Source organism: Tasmannia lanceolata, unplaced genomic scaffold, assembly GCF_043159265.1.
Source record: "Tasmannia lanceolata isolate RefF3 unplaced genomic scaffold, GAP_Taslan_0.1 ptg000048l, whole genome shotgun sequence".
Classification (NCBI taxonomy): Eukaryota; Viridiplantae; Streptophyta; class Magnoliopsida; order Canellales; family Winteraceae; genus Tasmannia; species Tasmannia lanceolata.
This window is the reverse complement of record NW_027518725.1, coordinates 3,381,208-3,401,062: the sequence shown is the minus strand read 5'-3', so window position 1 is coordinate 3,401,062 and position 19,855 is coordinate 3,381,208. Positions and strand designations below refer to the sequence as shown.

Sequence of the window (19,855 nt, the reverse complement as noted above, 5' to 3'; positions counted from 1 at the left end):
AAGGGATCATATTGTTTAACCTCGCCATGGCAATCTACGGGTACATGTTAGACTTTCACCACATGGTTATATATTTATACGCATGTTAAGTGCACCACAGGGTCACATCATGCGCACGTACAATGCCAAATGCAGTACAAAGCCATATGCATCAATGCCTCCGTTCAAAAGCGCTTGTAAGCATACAAATCAGCAGCATATACTGAATGAATTAGAAGAAAATTATTCTGATTACCGACACATTTTAACCAAAAAAACACCTGAAATTCTTGTTTCCTGATGAATCGGAAATGTCCCGGAACACAACCTGCCTCCAATCACAATAGCCGCACCACCGGATTACTTGCAATTTGCAGACGAAACTCCCAGTTGTACACTAACATTAAAATGCCCAAACCATGCTTTATGAATGTGTACATGAAAGCTCTGAACCAGACCAAACAACTTACCCTGTTGTTGCTGCTCCATTTGTGGATTTGGGATGAAAGAAACAGAGGTACTGTACAGCTCTGTCGTGAAGGATTTATGTACAGATGGATAAAACTACACCACTACTGTTAAGGGAAGTCCCCAAACAAAAAATTGATGAAAGAATGGGTTAAGACTTAAGAAAAAATTCTTGTCAGAGAAAAGGGCAACTTCACTAGTCAGAGAGGATCTCTGACAACTCCGGTGGCTCTTCAGACTTGATAAACAGATCATAGTCCAATTCTGTTCCATTTGTCAAACCATGAAGCTCCATCTGATGCTCTTCATAATCCAAGTCAGACCATTCCAACTCATCATCAATAAAATCCATTGGTTCAGTGATATCTTTGCTTGGGCTCCCCTTCCCATTTTTACTACCGTTCTTCGATTGACTTTGCGAACTTGAATCCCTCGCTTTAGCCGCAGAATCTTCACATATACAGGTTGATGGGTTTTCATGAAATTCACCTCTACCTGGTCTAACTTCATTTGGTTCTCCCATAAAGCCTCTCTGATTAGTACGCACCTTTGAGGCAAATGCTTCCCACGTCATGTTAGTTCGTTTCAGAAACAAAGAGTACAACTTTTTTGCATTTGGGCGAATTGTTCGCTTGTGTCCAAAATATCTCCTGAGAAAAACAAAAACAATCAAAAGTGTAATCGATCACTGGATCACACTTTATTTCCAGTCAGTAAGCAGTGGACAGAGGGGAAAATGAGACATGGTACCTTCTACCAGCTAATATTCGAGCCATGTTACCATTGTTGTTGGTCACAAATACATCACTCTCGTCACAAACAACGAAGTCAAGTGCAGCCATGCGAGAAGAAAATGAGGTGAATGGCGCCAACTCCTCCTTGCTAGCTAATGTTTCTTTTGAATGAAAATTTGGAAAGAGTGCTTTGAGTGATGCTAATGTCTCTTCTCCTCCATATACTTCCCCAGATGCCACATAGATGTGAACATCATTTCCAAAGCCCAACGCTCTTAGCATAAGACCAACCTCTTCAGGAGTGAGTGGGCATTTCCCGTGCCTTCGTTCCTTGTCTGGGTTGCTTATCTGCAGAAAAACATTTGAAGAAACAACTTAGGCACACTTAACACGCCCCAGGAAAACAAAACATTTCGTACCTTTCAACAAACACTCAAGTTTGATGCCTTACATGTAAAGTTTTCCACCTCCTGCGTATTGCTCCCAATTCTCTCTTTTCCTTGTCTCCTCCTCCATAATAGCATCCGGAAAATGCCAGCATATCAGGTTCATACCTAAAGACAGGAAAATATGTGGATCATGAAACTTTTCTCATTCCATCCCTCATTTTTCTATGCACTTTTATTTTATTTTATTTTATTTTTTGAACGATTTTATATGCAATTTTATAAGTCAGCATGATTCCAGAAAAAAGTATACTTGAGAGCAAACTGCCTACGTAGCAAAGGTTCAAGATGCAATTTATACCAAACCAATAAAAAAACAAACGGAATAGGTTGAAGTTTACCTCAGATGCAAGGCAATGAAATGGTTGCTTTTCTTCCTCATCCTCTGGGTCAATTTTCTACCCATTGCAAGTATATAGTCTGTGAATTTCAAAGCATGATAATTGACTCTACACCTTAGCTTCTGTAAATCTGTATCCAGCTTATTTGCGAGTCTGTAATCAAATTTGGTGAGCTGAACAGCCTGTGTCATAAAAAGCATTCAATTGAGAATTCAATTCCACAATCAACGAAAATGAACTATAAATTAATTAAATATCATTAAACTCAACTAAACCTTTGTCCCAAACTAGTTGGGGTCAGCTAATGAATCCTTTAGAAAATTTTCATCAAGAAGGTGAAAGGATCTACCCGGCTCAAAATTGACTAAGTCTACTCCTGACACTAGTTGGGTTCGTCTACATGGATCATTTTCTTCCATTCTATCCTATCCAAGGTCATGTTCTCTGGATAGGATAGAATGGAAGAAAATTAATTAAATATCATTAAAAACTATAAATTAATTAAAACAAAAAGTAGAAAGTACGAAGCCTTAAGCCGAAAGACATGGGATGTAAGGACCTAAATATCAATAGCAAAGACCCCCTCGAATTGAGCATTTTTGTATTGTTATCAAATAAAAAAAATCAAAAGTAAGGAAAGTATTCGGCTCTAGCCAAACAATCAAGAAAGAAAGTAATGTAGAATGTTTCTAATAGGAGAGAGAACGGGTAGGAAGGAAAGAAACAGGGGTTCAAGTGAGAATAAAGCAGAACCTGTGTAAAGCGACCTAGGAATGATGAACACTGTTTTGGTTTTTTGGGGGGGTTCCAATATCAAATTTTTGGCCGTTATCAAATTTGGATTAGAATCTAATGGTCAGATTGCACTAGAAATTTGAGGCTTAACTCCCAAGATAGATAATAGAAAACCCTCCAATTCTCAACTCAATCTGACCGTTAGATCTAAAGATATGAACGGTCAAATGATACATCCCACAATTTTCAAAGAGTAGAATAAAAAAAAGGCCAAGTTCAATAGAAGAAGAAGAAGAAGAAGAAGAATCAAATAAAAGAAAAGACTAGGGAAAACAAACTTAAATCTTATTAAAATAGAGGATAGATACTGACCATTCAAAAATAAATAAAAATAAAGGAAAGATACGAAAGCATCTCACCACTAGCATTCACAAAGCATCACATCAAGGGTTTAATCATGAAATCACACCCATGATCGGATATGTTGGGGCATCATTCTACTAATTGGCCAAAAGGCATCTCACACCAATGGCCCGATCAAGAGAATCACACTATTATATCCATGTCTAAGAGCAATGGAAGTCACATCCATGCAAAGCAAAAGCATCAAATCTTCATTTAACTAGAACTGTATTCTAACTTGGTACTTTCCAAATAACTCAACTAACAGTCCTAATTAAAAACTTGCTAAAAAGCAACTCCAAAAAGGAACTATCTAAAGACTATTCAATCAATTAAAAACAGAAACAATTAAAATAGAATCCAAGCCTAAGTCAATTAGGAAACTAACTTTTAACTTTAACTCCCCATATATTCGAACTTGGACTCTTTTAACAAAATAAAACCAACTCCATTCACCAAAAAAAAGAAAGAAAGAAAGAACAAAACCAACCAAAATTAAAACCCAACCTTGCAACAGCTCAAGTGATCCTCCTAGCCTACGAAAATCCAAAGAAAAAAAATACGACATTTTGATTCTTCAGGTGGGGCACTTGCAGATTCTCTGGCTTCTCTGCTCTTATCGTGGATGGTCATCATACTCCTACGCTTGTCTCTGTTGAGCAGAGAAATCTAATCGATCTTCTAGGTAGCTTCGAACAATAGTTCATCCATTCCTTAGAAATTCTTTTGTCTTGGATTGTTGTCGCACTGAGCGTATGTTAAATTCCAATTAGAAGAGCATCTCACCAATCTAGAAAGGTTCTCGATGGAATTAGAATCACATCAATAAGTTAGTAAAGAGTCAAACTTCTCTAGGAACGAGTTATCGCTGAACCAGAAACATAGTTTTATTCCGTTGAATAAATGTCATTCACCCTGTAGAAATCCTACTGCAACATGTCGAACCCAGGTTTTGCATGATAACAACTGTTGTAAGAAGTTTCTATTGGGAGAGATAGAGTAGCAAGGAGAAGAGAGAAATGGAGGTTTAAGTCCTAGTTAGGCAAAACCCATGTAAAGGGGTCAACGAATGATAAAGATGATTATTGTTTGGGATTTTTGAGAGTGTAAATATGAAACTTGGGGTTGTATCAAATGTGGGTTGGAATATAAGGGTGGGATTGGACTGAAAATTTGAGTTTTCACTCCAAGATAGAGAACAAAAAACTTCAATATCCCAATCTGACCGTTGGATATGAAGTTATAGATGATCAAATGAAACTGGCAATAGATTTAAACAACCCACATTTTTTAGAGAATTAAAAAAATTCAAGTTCAATAGAAGAAGAAGAAGCAACTGAAAGAAAAGACTAAGGAAAACAAAGATAAATCTCATGAAAATAAGGGATAGATCAAGGCATTGCACCAAGGGTTTGATAAGAGCAAAACACATATGATCGAAGATTTTACGGCATCACACCAATAGTACCAAAGGTTTCACATCACACCAATGGCTAGATCATGAGCTTCGCACCCATGTAAAAGAGCAATGGAAGTCGCATCCATGCCAAGGAAAAAGCTTCAAATCTTCATTTATTATCCAAAAATTTGTGGGTATGGGACTTACATCATAGTTCTTGCATGACTTTCCAAAAAGACTATTAAAATAAGAAACTGAAATCCTATTCTAACTTGGTAGTTCCAAATAACTCAACTAACCGTCCTAATTAACAGCTTACTAAAAAAGCAAAAACTCCAAAATAGAAACTATGTGAGGAATCTTATATTAATTAAAAACAGCAACAATTAACATAGAAACTAATCCAACATGACGACTTACTAAAGTAACCTACTCAATTAGAAAACTAACTTCTATTGATTCCCAGAGATTCAGACTTGAACTCTTTAACAAATAAAACAGCCCAAAATTAAAACCCAAGCTTGCAGATGGGCCCTGTAACCTAGGAAACCAAAAGAGAGGGGAAATACCCATTTTGAAGACTCTATTGTTCCTCAGCCAAAGCCATTTAATGAGCAAGGCCTCATTCATCATCTTAAGGCTCCTAATACCCGGGCCACCTGCTACCATAGCAAGACAAAACATCCTCGCGAGGGTTTTATATAGATCAGGGCAGTGTTTCAAAACGTAGATGCGGGTCAAAACACAGCCGAAGAAAAATTCAAGTCAACTCGGCACGATGCGGTTGAGTACTCGGTTGACACAGTCATAATTCGGGAGGGTTAGAGGAGTTTTTTTTTAACTCTATAGGGCAATACGCAGAACGCGGCCAAGGTAAAAGGGAGTTGACTCGAGAGAGTCCACGATGACGCGAGGGAGTTTTAGAACTATGGATTAGGGACTTGTGCGCACAGCATCCTGGCTAGGGTTCTTTTAGGCTGTGTACAACGATTTGATTGTTTGCATGCCTCAATCATGGACCAAATCTTCATTCACTACAAATTTCTATCCACTTGGTAATATAAATAGTCCACCACATCAATGACCTCAATTATCAAACTTGTGTGTCCCCTGAGCAGTGCATGATAGCCAATTTTGTTAATCAAAATGGTACCTTCTTGCAAGTCAATTGATTCTATTTTTTAGAAGATCTTGTAATAAAGTGTTCGCAGCCCAGATGATTTTCTCTCATGATTCTAACTCACCACTCCTTGGACACGCCACATTGCGACACACGTCCTTAGACTTTAAACACATACTTGTCACACTGGAGTTCAGGCATTTATAGTGCTAGCACATTAAAAAGTAGTGTTGTACCAAAAAAAAAAAAAAAATCTGTTTAGAGATATATGTATTCAGTTAGAAAATTCAGCTAGCTCTATTTCTAATAATAGCATCACCTAGCCAAATTGAGAGATTGATTAAAATATCTAAGAGACTGAAGCAAGATTACAAAAAAACTGACCTAGAAAAATCAAGCATCATGAGAAAATTAGCTAGCTGAACACTTACATGCCTTTTCAGAAGAACAGGTAACACACGATTTTGATAGCATCTCGGAGTGCACTTCCTCGGAACACGCATGGTATATGGAGTTACAACTTTCCCTCCCTTTTTTGGGAGCTGTTTTATGATTTTAACATCTTTTGAAAGGAATGAGATGAACCAATCAACATCGAAGATTTCACTAAAATTGCTGCAGAAGATAGTGTAACATGGATCAGTGCACAAAAAATACTCCCCTTGTATCAGAACAGATGGAACTAACAAAACACTGCACAATGACCCAATTACAAAATGGTAATGACAACCTAGCGTCCTTCCAGAATGATTTCTGGTCCAGCTTTGGAATGACAAGGGTAGCATTCAAAATTCGTGCTGCAACAACAGCATCTGTTATCTGCAAATAATAAGCATTACAAGATTGTCACCATTAATTTAATAATAGTTTCGGATCTCCAATCAAAATGTGATGAGACATAAAACTAATTCAAAAAGGACTTCATATTCTAATATAGTAAATGTGGAACCCCCATAGAAGTGCAACTTCTTGAGCTTCATTTGGTCACTGGTGAATTACAAACTGGTTCAATGCTAGCTTCGACTACAATTTGGTCATTTTAATTTTTAGACTTGAATAGGCTCTTTTGCTAAAGTTTACATTCAAGTAATCACCACTACCAATTATTCATCTTAATTACTTATGTTATTAATCTGAATAAGAAATCAACAATTTAAGTAGCATCTGATACGATTATGTTCATCTGAAAAAGTTTCAGTTGGATGTCTATCCCGAAACATAGATTGTTTCATCTGAAAAACATAGAGTAGTGGCATGTCTTCAAGCATATCAAACAGTTACTAAAGATACACAGTTCTTAAGCAAAGGCAGAAGAGCCCGATTGTCAAGAATCTTACTCCCGTCCTTTGTTGATTCAACCCCCCGCTAGTTGCAATCATCAAGTACCGATTGGAACGTGTGTTGAATTCAGCTTCTGTAAATTGAAGAATTTTATTAGGTAACAAACACTTTGAAAAGAAGTCTCATACATTCTACCAAATACAATTAGCAAAAAAAGAAAAAAGAAAAAGAAAATGTCAGTTAGAAACTAATGCTAGTCTACAAATCCGGCATTCGGTAGGGAAATTAAAATATGCTATCGAAAAGACAAGGCATTCTATTTATCTCTCTATCTACGCAATTGCAAAATTGAAACAAAAAATTGGTAAACAGTGTCAAAACCATAGATTCCAGCATAAAAAGCTCATCCAAATCGAGCCTCCAACTCAAAAAATGCCATTACTCTTCCATCTCTATATTGTAACAACCTAACAATAAATTCAAAAAATGCCATTACCTAAACCTAAACCTAAACCTAAATTCACAATCTTTCATCTCTCGATTGTAACAACCAAATCATAAGCTCAAAAAATGCCATTACCTAAACCTAAACCTAAACCTAAATTCACAATCTTTCATCTCTCGATTGTAACAACCAAATCATAAGCTCAAAAAATGCCATTACCTAAACCTAAATTCAAACTCTTCCATCTCTGGATTGTAACAACCGAACAATAAACTCAAAAAACTGCCATTACCTAAACCTAAATACAAATTAAACCTCCAGAAACACAAGATTGCAAATCAATAACACATTCAGCAATAAAAACACACAGGCAAACGTATACAGCTATACACAAACATAACCAAAAAAATAAAACAAAGAGAGAACGAAATCGAATCGCACTTGTAAACTTATTGCTCGCATTACTGCATCCGTAGTAGAATTTCGATAACTTCGATCCCCAAAGATCATGCCCAGATCTCCCTCCTCCACTCTAAAATCCAAAAAACAGAAATGAGATCGAATCCAAAGGAGAGCAGATAGATCTGATAACGGAGAATCGAAACGAGATGAGAAATCAAAACCCTAACCGGGACGAAAAAGGACTCGTCTTGGATCGCGTTGATTTGAAGTTCAGCGCCATTCTTCAACTGTAAATAGAGAAATATTAGAAAGAGAGAAGGCAGAATGGTAAAAAGAGGGGTAAAGAAGGGCGAATAGTTACCTTACGAGGGGTACGATTGGGTAAAGGAAGAGAAGGGTTTCTGTCGAGAGGTGTGGGGGTGAAAAAGGAGAGTAGTGCAAAGAAGAGAAGAGCGAAGGCCGAGATTGTTGAGATTGCCGGAATCAGGTACCGGACTTGGCGCCGCCGGCGAGATAAAGCCATCGCCGGAGCTTTTTTACGGTGAAGACTCAAAGGAAGAAGAAGAAGATGGGGACAAAGATTCCATGGCCTGAAAAAAGTGAAAAATAGACGAAGATAAAAACAGTAGAAATACGAAAGGGAAATGTTATCAGTACGGGTGCAACTAGGGTCGGGTTTTCCAAAACCCTAACCTAACCCCGAGAATTATCTCGGTCGGGCCGGGTCCCTTTTAAAAAAAAAAAAAAAAAAAAAAAACTAGTAAAAGTGCACGTGCGTTGCACATGGGACTAATGAGAGGATAACAATCGGAGAAGTTTGACAATAAAAATAAATAAAATCATACATACAAACAACAGCATCAAGCTGGGCACAAAAGGCCCTCATCATACACACACACACACAGACTATTGATATTGGCACACCATGTTTTGATAATGGGCCAAACTGGCCCTGACTTTCTGTTTCAATTGGGTGCTGAGAGCTTTTGACCGCTGATTAAATAATAAAAGACAAGGTGACTTCGGTCCATTATCAAAACATTGTGGTGCCAATATCAGTAGCCTAGATTTTTTGGAAATTGTGATACATTTGAACCCTGGTTAGACACTAAAAGACAAGGTGAGCTAGTGCAATTATGAAAACATGTTAGTGCAAATACCAGTATCTTATATATAATACCTGATTATGATTAAGCATCCACTTGAAGTCGACTGAAGGAATTTATTTCCATTTTAGTTAGTTTTTTAGGATTTTATTTTCCATGTTATTTAGATTTAGAGAATTTATTTATTTCCCATGGAATTTTAGTTTAATTGCAGGCCTCATGTATTAGGGATTCTAAGTTTAGATGATTAATTGAATTGATTGAGTGAGATTTTTCCCCTCTCCCCTCTAATATTATCTTCTTCCATTTCTAGTTCTCTTCTTCTTCTATTTCTTCCTCTATTCTCCTCATCTTATTTTCTCTCCCGGTCCTACATCACCCCCGTGTTCTGAACCAATCCAGACTGTACATTTTATCTAATGTAATTCACAATTGCTGAAATATGACTCCTCCTCCATAGAGGGGATCTCTCCATTAGAACTAATATTGAGGTGGTTGTTCAAGAAGGTTTCAAACCATCCACTTCCAGACCTCTGCACCGACAAAATTGCTTAGAGCCAGACAGGGTTGCACAAGCAATCATCCCTGTTTATGCACCTCAACAGTCAACAACACTCAAATAAGCAAAGTAGAATCCAAATTCAAAACCAGGGATAGTGTTATCCGGTATCTGCATGACCTGCTAACAGTTTTGGGTTTAGGATAGTGCAACTGCAGGCCCGCCCATGGTTGAATACCAGAAGCATGACAACGTCATTCGAGTAGTTCTTGAACCTTGAAGTACTTAGGATCGCTTTACATGGATCATGCAAATACAAACTCCACATATCATTGCAAAGAATAATAGGAACATCCTCGATAAAAGTGCAGATATTTTAGGAGGCTTTATGACAAGAGTCTCCAGCAATAGAATATCGCCGATGTTAATAAAAATCACAACATTATGTGGACTCTAATATGTCTGATGAATCGGGCTCAAAAGTAACTAAATAAGAAGGGAAACATACAACCACAAATATAAAAAACAAACATCTGCCTTCAGTTTTTTAGTCAGCAGTAGAGATATCAGAGAACAAACAAATTCAAGTAAAGAAAGGTATTTGAAAGTCATGGAGTAAAACAGTTAATCAAGCATTACACTGATATGGCGAGAATAAAATCAAAACAAAGGAAACAAACCGAAAAGAAAATTAGAACTCCACAAACACAAGCAACCTGAACAGGCATTTAAAAAAAAACATTCATCCCCTATAATCTGGAAAAATGTAAAAATAGAAAACTGCAAATTGGGTTTTCAATCAAAACAACACAAAATTTCATGCTTAGTTATTGTATCAACAACCCAGATCAAACTATGCACAACAAAACTCGAGAACGAAAACCTCAAAATGTGATGTTCTCTTCTAACCTTTTTCCTAGTCAGCCAAAACACAGATTTCAAATGAAGCAATCTTCTGACATTCTCCAAAAGGATATCAAAAGCAGAGCTTCTTCTCGTCCTTCTTGGTCTTCTTCTGCTCCGTCAGAGTAGGAAAACCCTTCCTAGTGTAAAGGAGACACATTTCCTATAAGAAACATTCTTGAAAGAGAAGGAAAAGGATTGGAAGAAAAACCTAAAATTTCTTTTGATTTCGAGCTTTCCCTCAGGACATTCGACATCATTGATATCCGCACTCCTTCTCCCATCTCCTTTTCTATTTTATTTCAATCGCGTCTTGTCTTCGGAGACATTTTTTTCCATTTGTTTGTTTCTTCTAATGACTACATGAAACCATAAAAAGTAAAGAAAAAGAAAACATATTCTTCATATTTGCTTAGTCAAACTCAATTGCGAAAGTCAAAATGATACGACTTAAACACTAACATTCATAGATATATATAAATGAGGACTAACTCATTTTCAAATCTTACAGAAATAAGTGTCTTTGCTACTTTGAAATTAAATATAGAAGATACCATACTTTAATAAATAGAAATCAGAAAGTCCAGAAGTATAGGCTTACATGATTTTTATGATGAAAACAAAATTTCAGCATGGAAAGAAAGAGAGGAACCTCATATTTTTGTACATTATACTATGCTAAAAGCATAATTTCTAAATGGGAAGCCCAGTTTAAATCTCCAAATAAAGGAACGGTACTTTAATGAAGTTATCCAATAACAAAAGAACTCCCTTGTGTAACCGGCCTCTTCAAAAACATGGCTCAAAACTCGTAGAAAAGCAATAAAAGGTTGAATGAAATTATTTTACTGACTTTAAACACCAACATTTGTCCATGGTTACATGCATAGAAGTTATTGCATGAGCATAAAAACTACCAAGAATTTAGAAACACAAAAAGTTCGAAAAGCATCTAGAAGTTATTGCATGAGCATAAAAACTACCAAGAATTTAGAAACACAAAAAGTTCGAAAAGCATCTGATTAAACTTGTCCTCTACTAAGTAAGATGGAGCAAAACAGATGATGCAATAAAAAATGGGAGAGATCAAGGGAAAGGGAAAGAAATGTAAATGAGTATCTCATTGAGTTGGAAAAAAATCAGTTCATATTTAGCATTTGCTTAAACTTGTAGCAATTGTGATGTTGTCAGTATATTGTGCAACTTATAATCACATATTGAGGAATCCAAAGCAGTATTTTCCATGCCAAGCCTTTCTAAAATGACGGAGATGAATCTTCATCTTAATATAATGGGGAAAAGTTTTTTTTAGGTCTAGGTGAGTTCAAAGAATCAATTAAACCCAAAGCTCACGTAGTTAAATGATTGAAAGAAGATTATTTTTTGTTCTCACTAAGATTACCTTTTATTTGCCAAAGTCAGATGTGAAGTTTGTTTCAGCACATTTTAAGGTTCAAATGGATTTGAATCAAATTTTTCTTCTTTTACGCCATTGTGTCATCCAACAATATTTGTCATCATAAAAGGCCTTAATCCAGATTAGAGAACACTAATAATGAGCATAGAGCATACAAAACAAAACATGACAGACACCATACCCTCATTAATCAACTAAATAATAATGAATTCGTATGTGTGATTCCAAGAGAAACCTATATGCATCAATAGTTTTTGTCTCGAATCATATGGTAGGTATCATCTTGGGAAAACAAAACTGATCACGAGGACCATCACTACATCATTTTTCCCTCAGAAGATTGTCAATATTTTAAATATCATTTTTTATTAATAAAAATAAATGAAAAATAATTGTTCCATCATAAAAAAAAGCTGGGGAAATATTAAGATTTTTTTTTGTCTTATAAACATCTATTGAGATCTCTCCAATCCCTGCTCGGAATTCATATTGTGTAGAGATAGCAATTTCTACATGAATAAGCAACAACTAAGAAATACTTACATTTACAAACCAGACAAAAACAGAATGGGTGGAATGTTGATAGTGTCCAAGCAGTCTCAAGCAATAAACCTACACTATATAGGATGTGATTCATCATACTTTCCTTTCTGAAGGGAAGATAAACAGATCATGAGAAACCAAATTTGAAAATAGCAGCCACCAACCTCTCCACATACTGTTTCAAAGAATAGTAACATCTACTCAAAAAACCTTACATCAAATGAACAAATAAATCATAAACAGGTAAGGTATCCATTTCCAAGACCAATTGAAAGCATAACATATAATTCGAAATCTATCTTTCTGTCAATATTTGTACAATAAATAGTTCTTGTGCACATCTCATGTTCATCTTCAGACTATAGACCACAATGAGCCACAAACTTCTAAGAAATAAATTATGGAACATCAGGACTAAGGTATGCACTAGTGATTCATATTACGTTGAAATGAATAAAAATAACATTTTGTACAGAGAGATTTGCAATCATCAATCAGAAAAAAATCTCACCATTGGAAAGAATGTTGGGTTAATCAGTGTAATAGCTGTTTTTGAGGGAAGCACTTTTAACTGGGTAGAACACGAGCATGTTTTGGCTAAGTTCAATGTTGCACTTATATTTGCTGCTGCAGCACAATCCCATGAATACACATTAAAAAAGGTTTCAAATTTTAAGCATAGAATATTCATTAAAATGCAAATCAAAAGCTCGTATAGGTAGTGGAAATTACCCTCATCAATGCACTCTATAAAAGAAAAGTAAAGAACAGAATTTGGATCATGGCACACAGAGCGAGCAACAACCTTTCAGCCCAAAAAATGAAAAAATTTCATAATATAAAGCTTCAAAGACATACTTAAAGCAACATAAACAAGCGAAAAGTAGTATGGATTGCCTGTCCACAATTGATGAAGTGGCATAAGCATCCAAAGATAAAATATGCTCAATGTAAATGTCTCCCATTTTATTGTCACAAAACTGGCAGTGATGGAGAGGAAGACATCTAGTGCTACCAATGGAGGTGGATTTGTTGTTAGTGTATTTAAAACTGGGGGATGACGAATGGGTTTGTGCAGAGTGTGACATTTTATTTCCTCTTGCCTTTTCATACGCTGAAATGTCTAAGCTCTACATCTTCAGTATTACATATCTAGAGTGACATTTTATTTTCCCTTGCCTTTTCATAACCTGAAATCTTGTTTGCACTTGAAACTGAGAGAGAGCTGCTTCAGAAAATCCGATGTCATAGCATGGATGCAAGCAGCCTAGGGGCTCTTTGCTCTTTCCCAGATGATTAAAAGGTCAAGTTTTCTAGCTGGTGAGAATTAATTGATACCCTGTTGATAATGTCTTACTCTATCGTACATAATGTGCTTGCAATCTTAAGCCAGACATGCAACTTTTATGTGTAAAATCTCTAAATATAATAACCTCGCGCCCGCCCCGGGGGGGTGTTATTACCCTTTCAATCAGTGGATGTGTTGCTCTATTCTACTTATGGACTGTTAGCAATAAATACAGGAGTATATGTACTCATGCCAAATCCTTGAATACTGAATCAAATTCAGTCTAAACTTTCACTTTCATGTAGGGGTGTAAACGAGCCGAGCCGAGCCGAGCTTGGCCAGGCTCGGCTCGGCTCGTTAAGCTCACAAGTGAGGCTCGGCTCGGCTCGGGCTCGGCTCGGTCAGGCTCGCGAGCGGCTCGCGAGCCTTACCGAGCTTGGGTTATATTATGTTCACACCCGTCATCTTCCCTGGACAGCCCTACTAGTGTAATTTGACTACTTTTTTACACTATGGGGGGTGGTCCTAGTAACAAATGGGGTTCCAAAAATGAAGTGACATATTTTGCCCCCCCTTTTCACTCCATGGACAACCCTTTTAATGTATATATTAATATATAATATATATATTTAAATATATTAAATTCTTAACGAGCCTTAACGAGCCGAGCCTGGCCTAACTCGGGCTCGGCTCGTTAAGGATTCGAGCCGAGCTCGAGCCGAGCTTTTTTCGAGCGAGCTTCCGAGCCCGAGCCAAAATTGACACCCTTACTTTCATGCTTTTCCAGCTCAGCACTCTCTGAAGAAAATACTATGGTAAGTTCCATGACCATGTAGCTTCAACAGCGAAAGGAAGCCTTGTTTCAGATTTCCATCTGGCAACTGCCACCACGCAATATTTTGTTGTTGACAGTCATATCTAAGTATGTAAATACCCTCTTGTTTTGGTTTTTGCCACCTATATCGATTATGTAAGATATATTTGGTTTTCCCTGAAATTTTTTAATATGTCTGAATTCTAAATGGGATTGATAGGAAGTAGTTTTTTTTTCTTTTATCTAAGTCTGTTTGAATTCTCTATGATTTTGTTTGGCTTGTTTTCATGAATGTGGGTAAGAACAGTAAGGCTACTCTCTTCTGGCGCTGAGAGATGACGAAATACTCATGGCCATCACAATAGCAATAAGGATTTCTTCAGTCCCATTTGCTCTATCATGCCTGGATATAAATAAAAACCAAGCAAAATAATTCCTTCAAAAATCTAATTAAATATCTCGGAAGAGAAATTAAAAAAAACAGAGGAAAATACAAAATCTTTGTGAATTAGTAGTAGAAAATAACAGGGTGTATCTATCATAACAAAGAGGGAATAAATGTCAGTGTACCTTGATTTTCTTTGCCCTTATAATAAAGTTCCTCAAAATTTTGGGAGAAGTATTCCAGAGGAGTAGCTTTTACCTGAACAAGAAAGCACATGAAATAAACGATCAAAATATGGCGAAAATCAAAATTATAAGACAAAGGTCCATACTCCAAATGTGGAGGAAAAAAATTAAAAAGACTGGCAGCCATGACCCACTCAATATCATGAAAGCTGAAACCTAATCAGTAAACGAAAGAATGTCCAAGAAGATCATTCATGGCTGTTTGCAATTCACATGAACAGTTCTTCTTAAACAGATGATCAAACCATTTACCGCAGCAAATTCATTGATCATGGAATGATGAAGTAAGATGCATCCTCCGCTGCCTTGTTTACTCGGCAACAAGCGCCTGTTAGAAAGATATCCTCACAGCATGTTGATTCTGGAGATTGAAAAGAATTAGCAGATGGACGTCGATACACCGATGGCATCAAGGCCCAGGAAAGAAGGAGAACAAAAGTTCCTCCGGTGGACAAAAAAAAAACAAAAACAAGAACATGTTTACATATGAAGGGTTTTATGTTGTTTGGCACAAGAAATTAAATTGGCATTGAAGAAAAAGATAAAATCAAATACTGACCAGAAGGTGCGGTGGTGGCAAGGAAGAAACCTTAGGAAATGGAGTGACAAGCCCTCGCAATGGGTAGAACCGGAGAGTGGAAAAAGAAGAATAGATGATGAGAGAGAGAGAGAGAGAGAGACAGAGAGAGAGAGAGAGAGAGAGAGAGAGAGAGAGAGAGAGAGAGAGAGACGAGAGGTGCTGACAGTTAAATGACATGTGCTGGCATCTAGATGACAGGTGCTGCTGGTCTGGGACATAATAGCAACAGGTGTTGAGTTGTGCGAGAAGAGAAGACGGTGTTTTTTGGACGTTTCTTCGAGGGCAAAACAGGAGGGGAAAAGACATAAATGCCATGGTGTAGCCGACGCATCAGATGACTTCACTAAAAGCAAAATGGAAATCAAAGGTCATGGGAGATATAGCTGCCGGGACACACAAGGAATTAGAAGGGAAGTTGGTTGACGAAATTGCAAGGTCTAGGCTTTTAGAATAGTAAGGATTTTAAGGGAAGACCCGGGGATTCCTAAACCCGACATAGTTTCTCGGGTCGGGTTGGGTCTGAAGGGTTTTATTTTTTAAGTTAGGATAGTGACTAATTTTAAAGATTGTGGAAAAAAAACAAATCTTCACAGCAGAAATTTCTAAATTCATATCATCAACTGTATACACACTATATTTTCACATAATGACATGATCACCTCAATGAAAATAATTGTATCAAAATATTGGAAAATAACTTTCTATGTTATTCAAGAGATATTTAAGAAAGTCAAGTTGCACCCGTATGACTGAGGTAAGGTTTCAGGTTTTTTTTCTTTAAACTCGGCCCTACCCAAGATTAAGTCGGGTTTTCCAATTTAAAACCCAACCCTACCCAAGGCCCATGATTTCTAAACCCGATCCATGTTATTTTCGGGTCGGGTCGATGCCTGTCGGGTACAACCCGACGCAAGTTGCAGCCCTAGTTATCAGCGCTACTATATTTTGATGAGGACACTCCTCACTTTATTAAAAGTATTGTATGGCCCGTACCATAAGATGATCCAAACCGTCCATTAGATGGGCCATCGGAGTCCAAAAAAAAAAATCATGACAAGAAACTACAAATTCAGCTGGAACTCGTGTTGTTGGAAGATACCCTAATTGACCAGGCCTATTCGGATGAAGAGATTGTGGTGAAGGTCGAAGAGGCAAAGAAGGCCTTGGAAGCAATGCTGGAAGTGGATTGAAGAGAGAGAAGAGGTTTTGATTCTTTCTGTTTCAGTTTTTCCTGTCTTTGGAATCGTTATTTGTTCTTTCTCTGTGTTTTGAGCTAACTGGACTATGTTACCAATGATCAAATTGTGTTTTGAGTTTCTGAAAGGGGTGAGTTGACGCCATTTGTAAGAACAAAGAGGGTGAAGAAGAGGGGAAGACTAAAATCTCTTTATATATATATATATATATATATATATATATATATATATATCTGTCATTGTGGGGTGAAGAGAGAGCAGAGATGGAGGAGGAGGTGGAGGAGACCCTTTTACCCAATCTTCCCAACGAAATTGCTGTAGAATGCATTGCGAGAGTTCCTCGACCGTTCCACCCCAATCTCTCCCTTGTATCTAGATCATGGCGATCTCTCCTTCGCTCACCTCTCTTTTATTCCATCCGTTCCCATCTCAACTGCACCCAACAATTCCTCTACTTCAGCGTTAGATCACGGTCGGGGGCTACCTCTATGATTGGACCCATGATACTTTAAAACGGTTTGTCCTCGATCACTGTGATGGAAACCCTAGAAAAATCAACCCATTGCCTCATATCCCCTCTCCTGTTACTGTCACTTCCACTAGCGTCGCCTTGGGACCGCTTCTATATGTGTTGGGTGGATTAGCGGATGGCATTTCTTCATCCAACGTATGGGTTTTTTATGCCCGTACTTATAGTTGGAAAGCTGGCCCCATGATGACTGCCAGAAGGAGCTCTCATTTTTCTGTTGTTGTTAATGGGAAGATTTACGTTGTCGGTGGTTGTTGCTCTGATGATTCGTGGGTAGAGGTTTTTGACCCGGTTCATGGATCGTGGGCGCCTCTGCATTGCCCCATGGTTCAGATCCAAGACAAAGGTATCTTTTTTTGTGCAGATGTGAAGAGGGAAGCTTCTCATAGTCATAAATTTTCAAATAGGGGTTTTTTTTCGACCCGAAGACATCGTCATGGTGGATAGATGAGGGGTTTACGGACGAAATGGAGGGATTTTCTTGTGGGAACTGCTGTAGTTGACGGGATTTTGTATTCCTTTGAGTTAGGGTATTCTCTGATGACGATAAAGGGGTATGATGTGGAGGATAATAGGTGGAAAGAGTTGGAGGTAATTGATACGGTATGAATGGATAGGCGGTATTCTAAGTGTTTTGGGTTGATGAATGTTGAGGGGAGCTTGTGGGTGCTTTGGGAGTGTTCATTGGAGAAGGGAAGGGTTTTGATCGGTTTGGCAAGGATTTTGAAGAGAATTCTGCGCTTTGGATGTTCGGTGAGGCTGAGAAGGATTTTCTGCTTCGGGAGTGGAAGCCGTATGAGAGGTATTACGTGCTTTGGGAGCTTGAGGTGCGCAAAGAAAGCGACGGAAGGTTGCAAGGTTCGATCGTTCGATCAAATGTTATTCTGACAATTCCGGACATGTTTGTTGTTCACCATTGTTTGCCACTTGGGTTGTGATCTTCGTAGAATGACAGGTATTTGAATTTTCTGTGATATTGTTTAAAGACTAAAAATGTTGTTTTTGTTGGAGCAGAGTGTTATGTTTTGTATAGCATGAAACTACCGTTCACCTTGAAGGAACTTCTCAGTGCAATGTTTGAACTTCTGGATGCTTATCACAGTTGTGGATGGAATAGAATATGTACTTTTGAATCCCCATTGCCTATGCACATTGTATGAGAGCAACTTTTCCTTCCCAATCTACCTGAATAGAACCATGGTTTTAAATTTCGACTGAAATCCGAAATTTCGGACCGAAATCGATAAAAACCGAAACGGTCATTTATTTCCGCCGAAATTTCAGTTTTTCCGAAATTTGCCCCAAAAAATCTGTTTCTTTTTAATATATCCTCTCGTCTTCCTTTTCTAACCATTGACCCTAAGTCCTTAGCCCACAGCGTCACCAACGTTGCGGCTCACCCTCATGCCCAACAGTCACATGCTTGTGCTCGCCCTTTCACTCGACCTACTACGATACTCCAATGGTCAACGAATGGTCCGATTTGAAATGGATCACGGTCGATATATAGTGGGTCTGTCAATGGACCCTGATGGGCCGATGGACCATCCGGACTTAAACAAAACAACATCTAGACACGTTATCAGGATCCATGGATACATTTTGGAACTCATTCATAGGATTCGAAATTATTACCAATCGGAGCCAAACAACCAACAAAAGCCCCATGGGACAGTCCTAAATCCGATTTTAGTATACTATTTTACGAATATACCCTCTAATCTTTCATAACTTTAAGTACTATCTTAGGTGTATTTTAGAAGAAAAAATAAGGCAAATGCAAATTTTCAAACCAATTTTTAGTTATTTTTCATTCATCACTATCAAGTCTCACTCTTTCCTTCTCTGACCACTGACCCTAAGTCCTTAGCCCACAGTGTTGGCCCCATTGTGGCTCACCGTCGCAGCTACTAGTCACATCTGCTCCTGCCCTCTTTTGAGAATTTCAACTCTTTGTAAAAATGTTCCTAGGACCCTCTGTTGAACGGTTCGATTTGAAATGGATTATTAGGAATTAGGAACCAAAGAGAATTCTCCGAGATAAGAGATTTGAATGGATCATGGCTAAGACATAGGTGGATCCCATCATCTGAATTGGATCTGTTGACACCCCTCAGATATAAAAGATTTGAATGGATCCTCATTAGGACACAAGTGGATCCGATAACACCTCTACTCCAATCATCACATCATTTTACTCAAGGTTTAAAATTTCGGTTTCGGTACCGGTTTCGGACTCTGAAATTTCGGTCGAAATCTGGTACAAAACCCAAATTCAATATTTTATTCAATATTAAATTTCGGTGAAATATTAAATTAATATTAAAAAAACAGATTTTTTGGGTCAAATTTCGGAAAAACCGAAATTTCGGCGTCGGTCTCCATCGGATTTTCGGATTTCGGTCGAAATTTGAAACCATGATTTCACACAGGTGAATCTTGCTCGCGAGAGTGGGCCTAGCCATCCTGTTATTTTTACAAGTCGGTAAATTTCTAACAAATTTCAACTACCCAACACAGAACAACTAACCAATGAAAAAAAACGGTAACTTATATATAGAGAGGGGTGTAAGGTGTATTTTGCATGAAGTTGCAGAA

General features: G+C 37.6%; 2 protein-coding genes across 3 annotated transcripts; one reads left to right on the top strand and one right to left on the bottom strand.

Moving 5' to 3' along the window:
- Nucleotides 1–90: 90 nt before the first annotated feature.
- On the bottom strand, nt 91–8,448 carry LOC143864297 (O-fucosyltransferase 16-like). Of its 2 annotated transcripts, none has more exons than XM_077375212.1 (10): nt 8,114–8,448; nt 7,974–8,039; nt 7,792–7,882; nt 6,962–7,038; nt 6,355–6,443; nt 6,056–6,239; nt 1,969–2,150; nt 1,633–1,735; nt 1,198–1,529; nt 91–1,097 (listed from the first exon to the last, which is right to left on the bottom strand). In XM_077375212.1, exons 1-10 carry the CDS (start codon nt 8,273–8,275, stop codon nt 644–646), a joined length of 1,740 nt encoding a protein of 579 aa, XP_077231327.1. In that variant the 5' UTR covers nt 8,276–8,448; the 3' UTR covers nt 91–643. The 2 variants fall into 2 exon arrangements, with proteins under 2 accessions (XP_077231327.1, XP_077231328.1); XM_077375213.1 differs by having other exon boundaries at nt 7,980–8,039; nt 8,114–8,447.
- Nucleotides 8,449–16,991: 8,543 nt separating this feature from the next.
- LOC143864457 (F-box/kelch-repeat protein At5g38670-like) lies at nt 16,992–18,195 on the top strand. Its single transcript, XM_077375382.1, has 3 exons — nt 16,992–17,200; nt 17,425–17,603; nt 17,912–18,195. The coding sequence occupies exons 1-3, from the start codon at nt 16,992–16,994 to the stop codon at nt 18,193–18,195; spliced, it is 672 nt and encodes a 223-aa protein (XP_077231497.1).
- The last annotated feature ends 1,660 nt before the right edge of the window (nt 18,196–19,855 follow it).

Coding starts and splice junctions, on each gene's coding strand:
- LOC143864457 (XM_077375382.1), top strand. CDS start 16,992: ATGGAGGAGGAGGTGGAGGAGACCCTTTTACCCAATCTTCCCAACGAA. Junction 17,201..17,424: donor TACTTCAGCGTTAGATCACG/GTCGGGGGCTAC, acceptor CCGTACTTATAG/TTGGAAAGCTGGCCCCATGA. Junction 17,604..17,911: donor GGTTCAGATCCAAGACAAAG/GTATCTTTTTTT, acceptor ATGAATGTTGAG/GGGAGCTTGTGGGTGCTTTG.
- LOC143864297 (XM_077375212.1), bottom strand. CDS start 8,275: ATGGCTTTATCTCGCCGGCGGCGCCAAGTCCGGTACCTGATTCCGGCA. Junction 8,040..8,113: donor CCAATCGTACCCCTCGTAAG/GTAACTATTCGC, acceptor CTCTATTTACAG/TTGAAGAATGGCGCTGAACT. Junction 7,883..7,973: donor CCTTTTTCGTCCCGGTTAGG/GTTTTGATTTCT, acceptor TTTGGATTTTAG/AGTGGAGGAGGGAGATCTGG.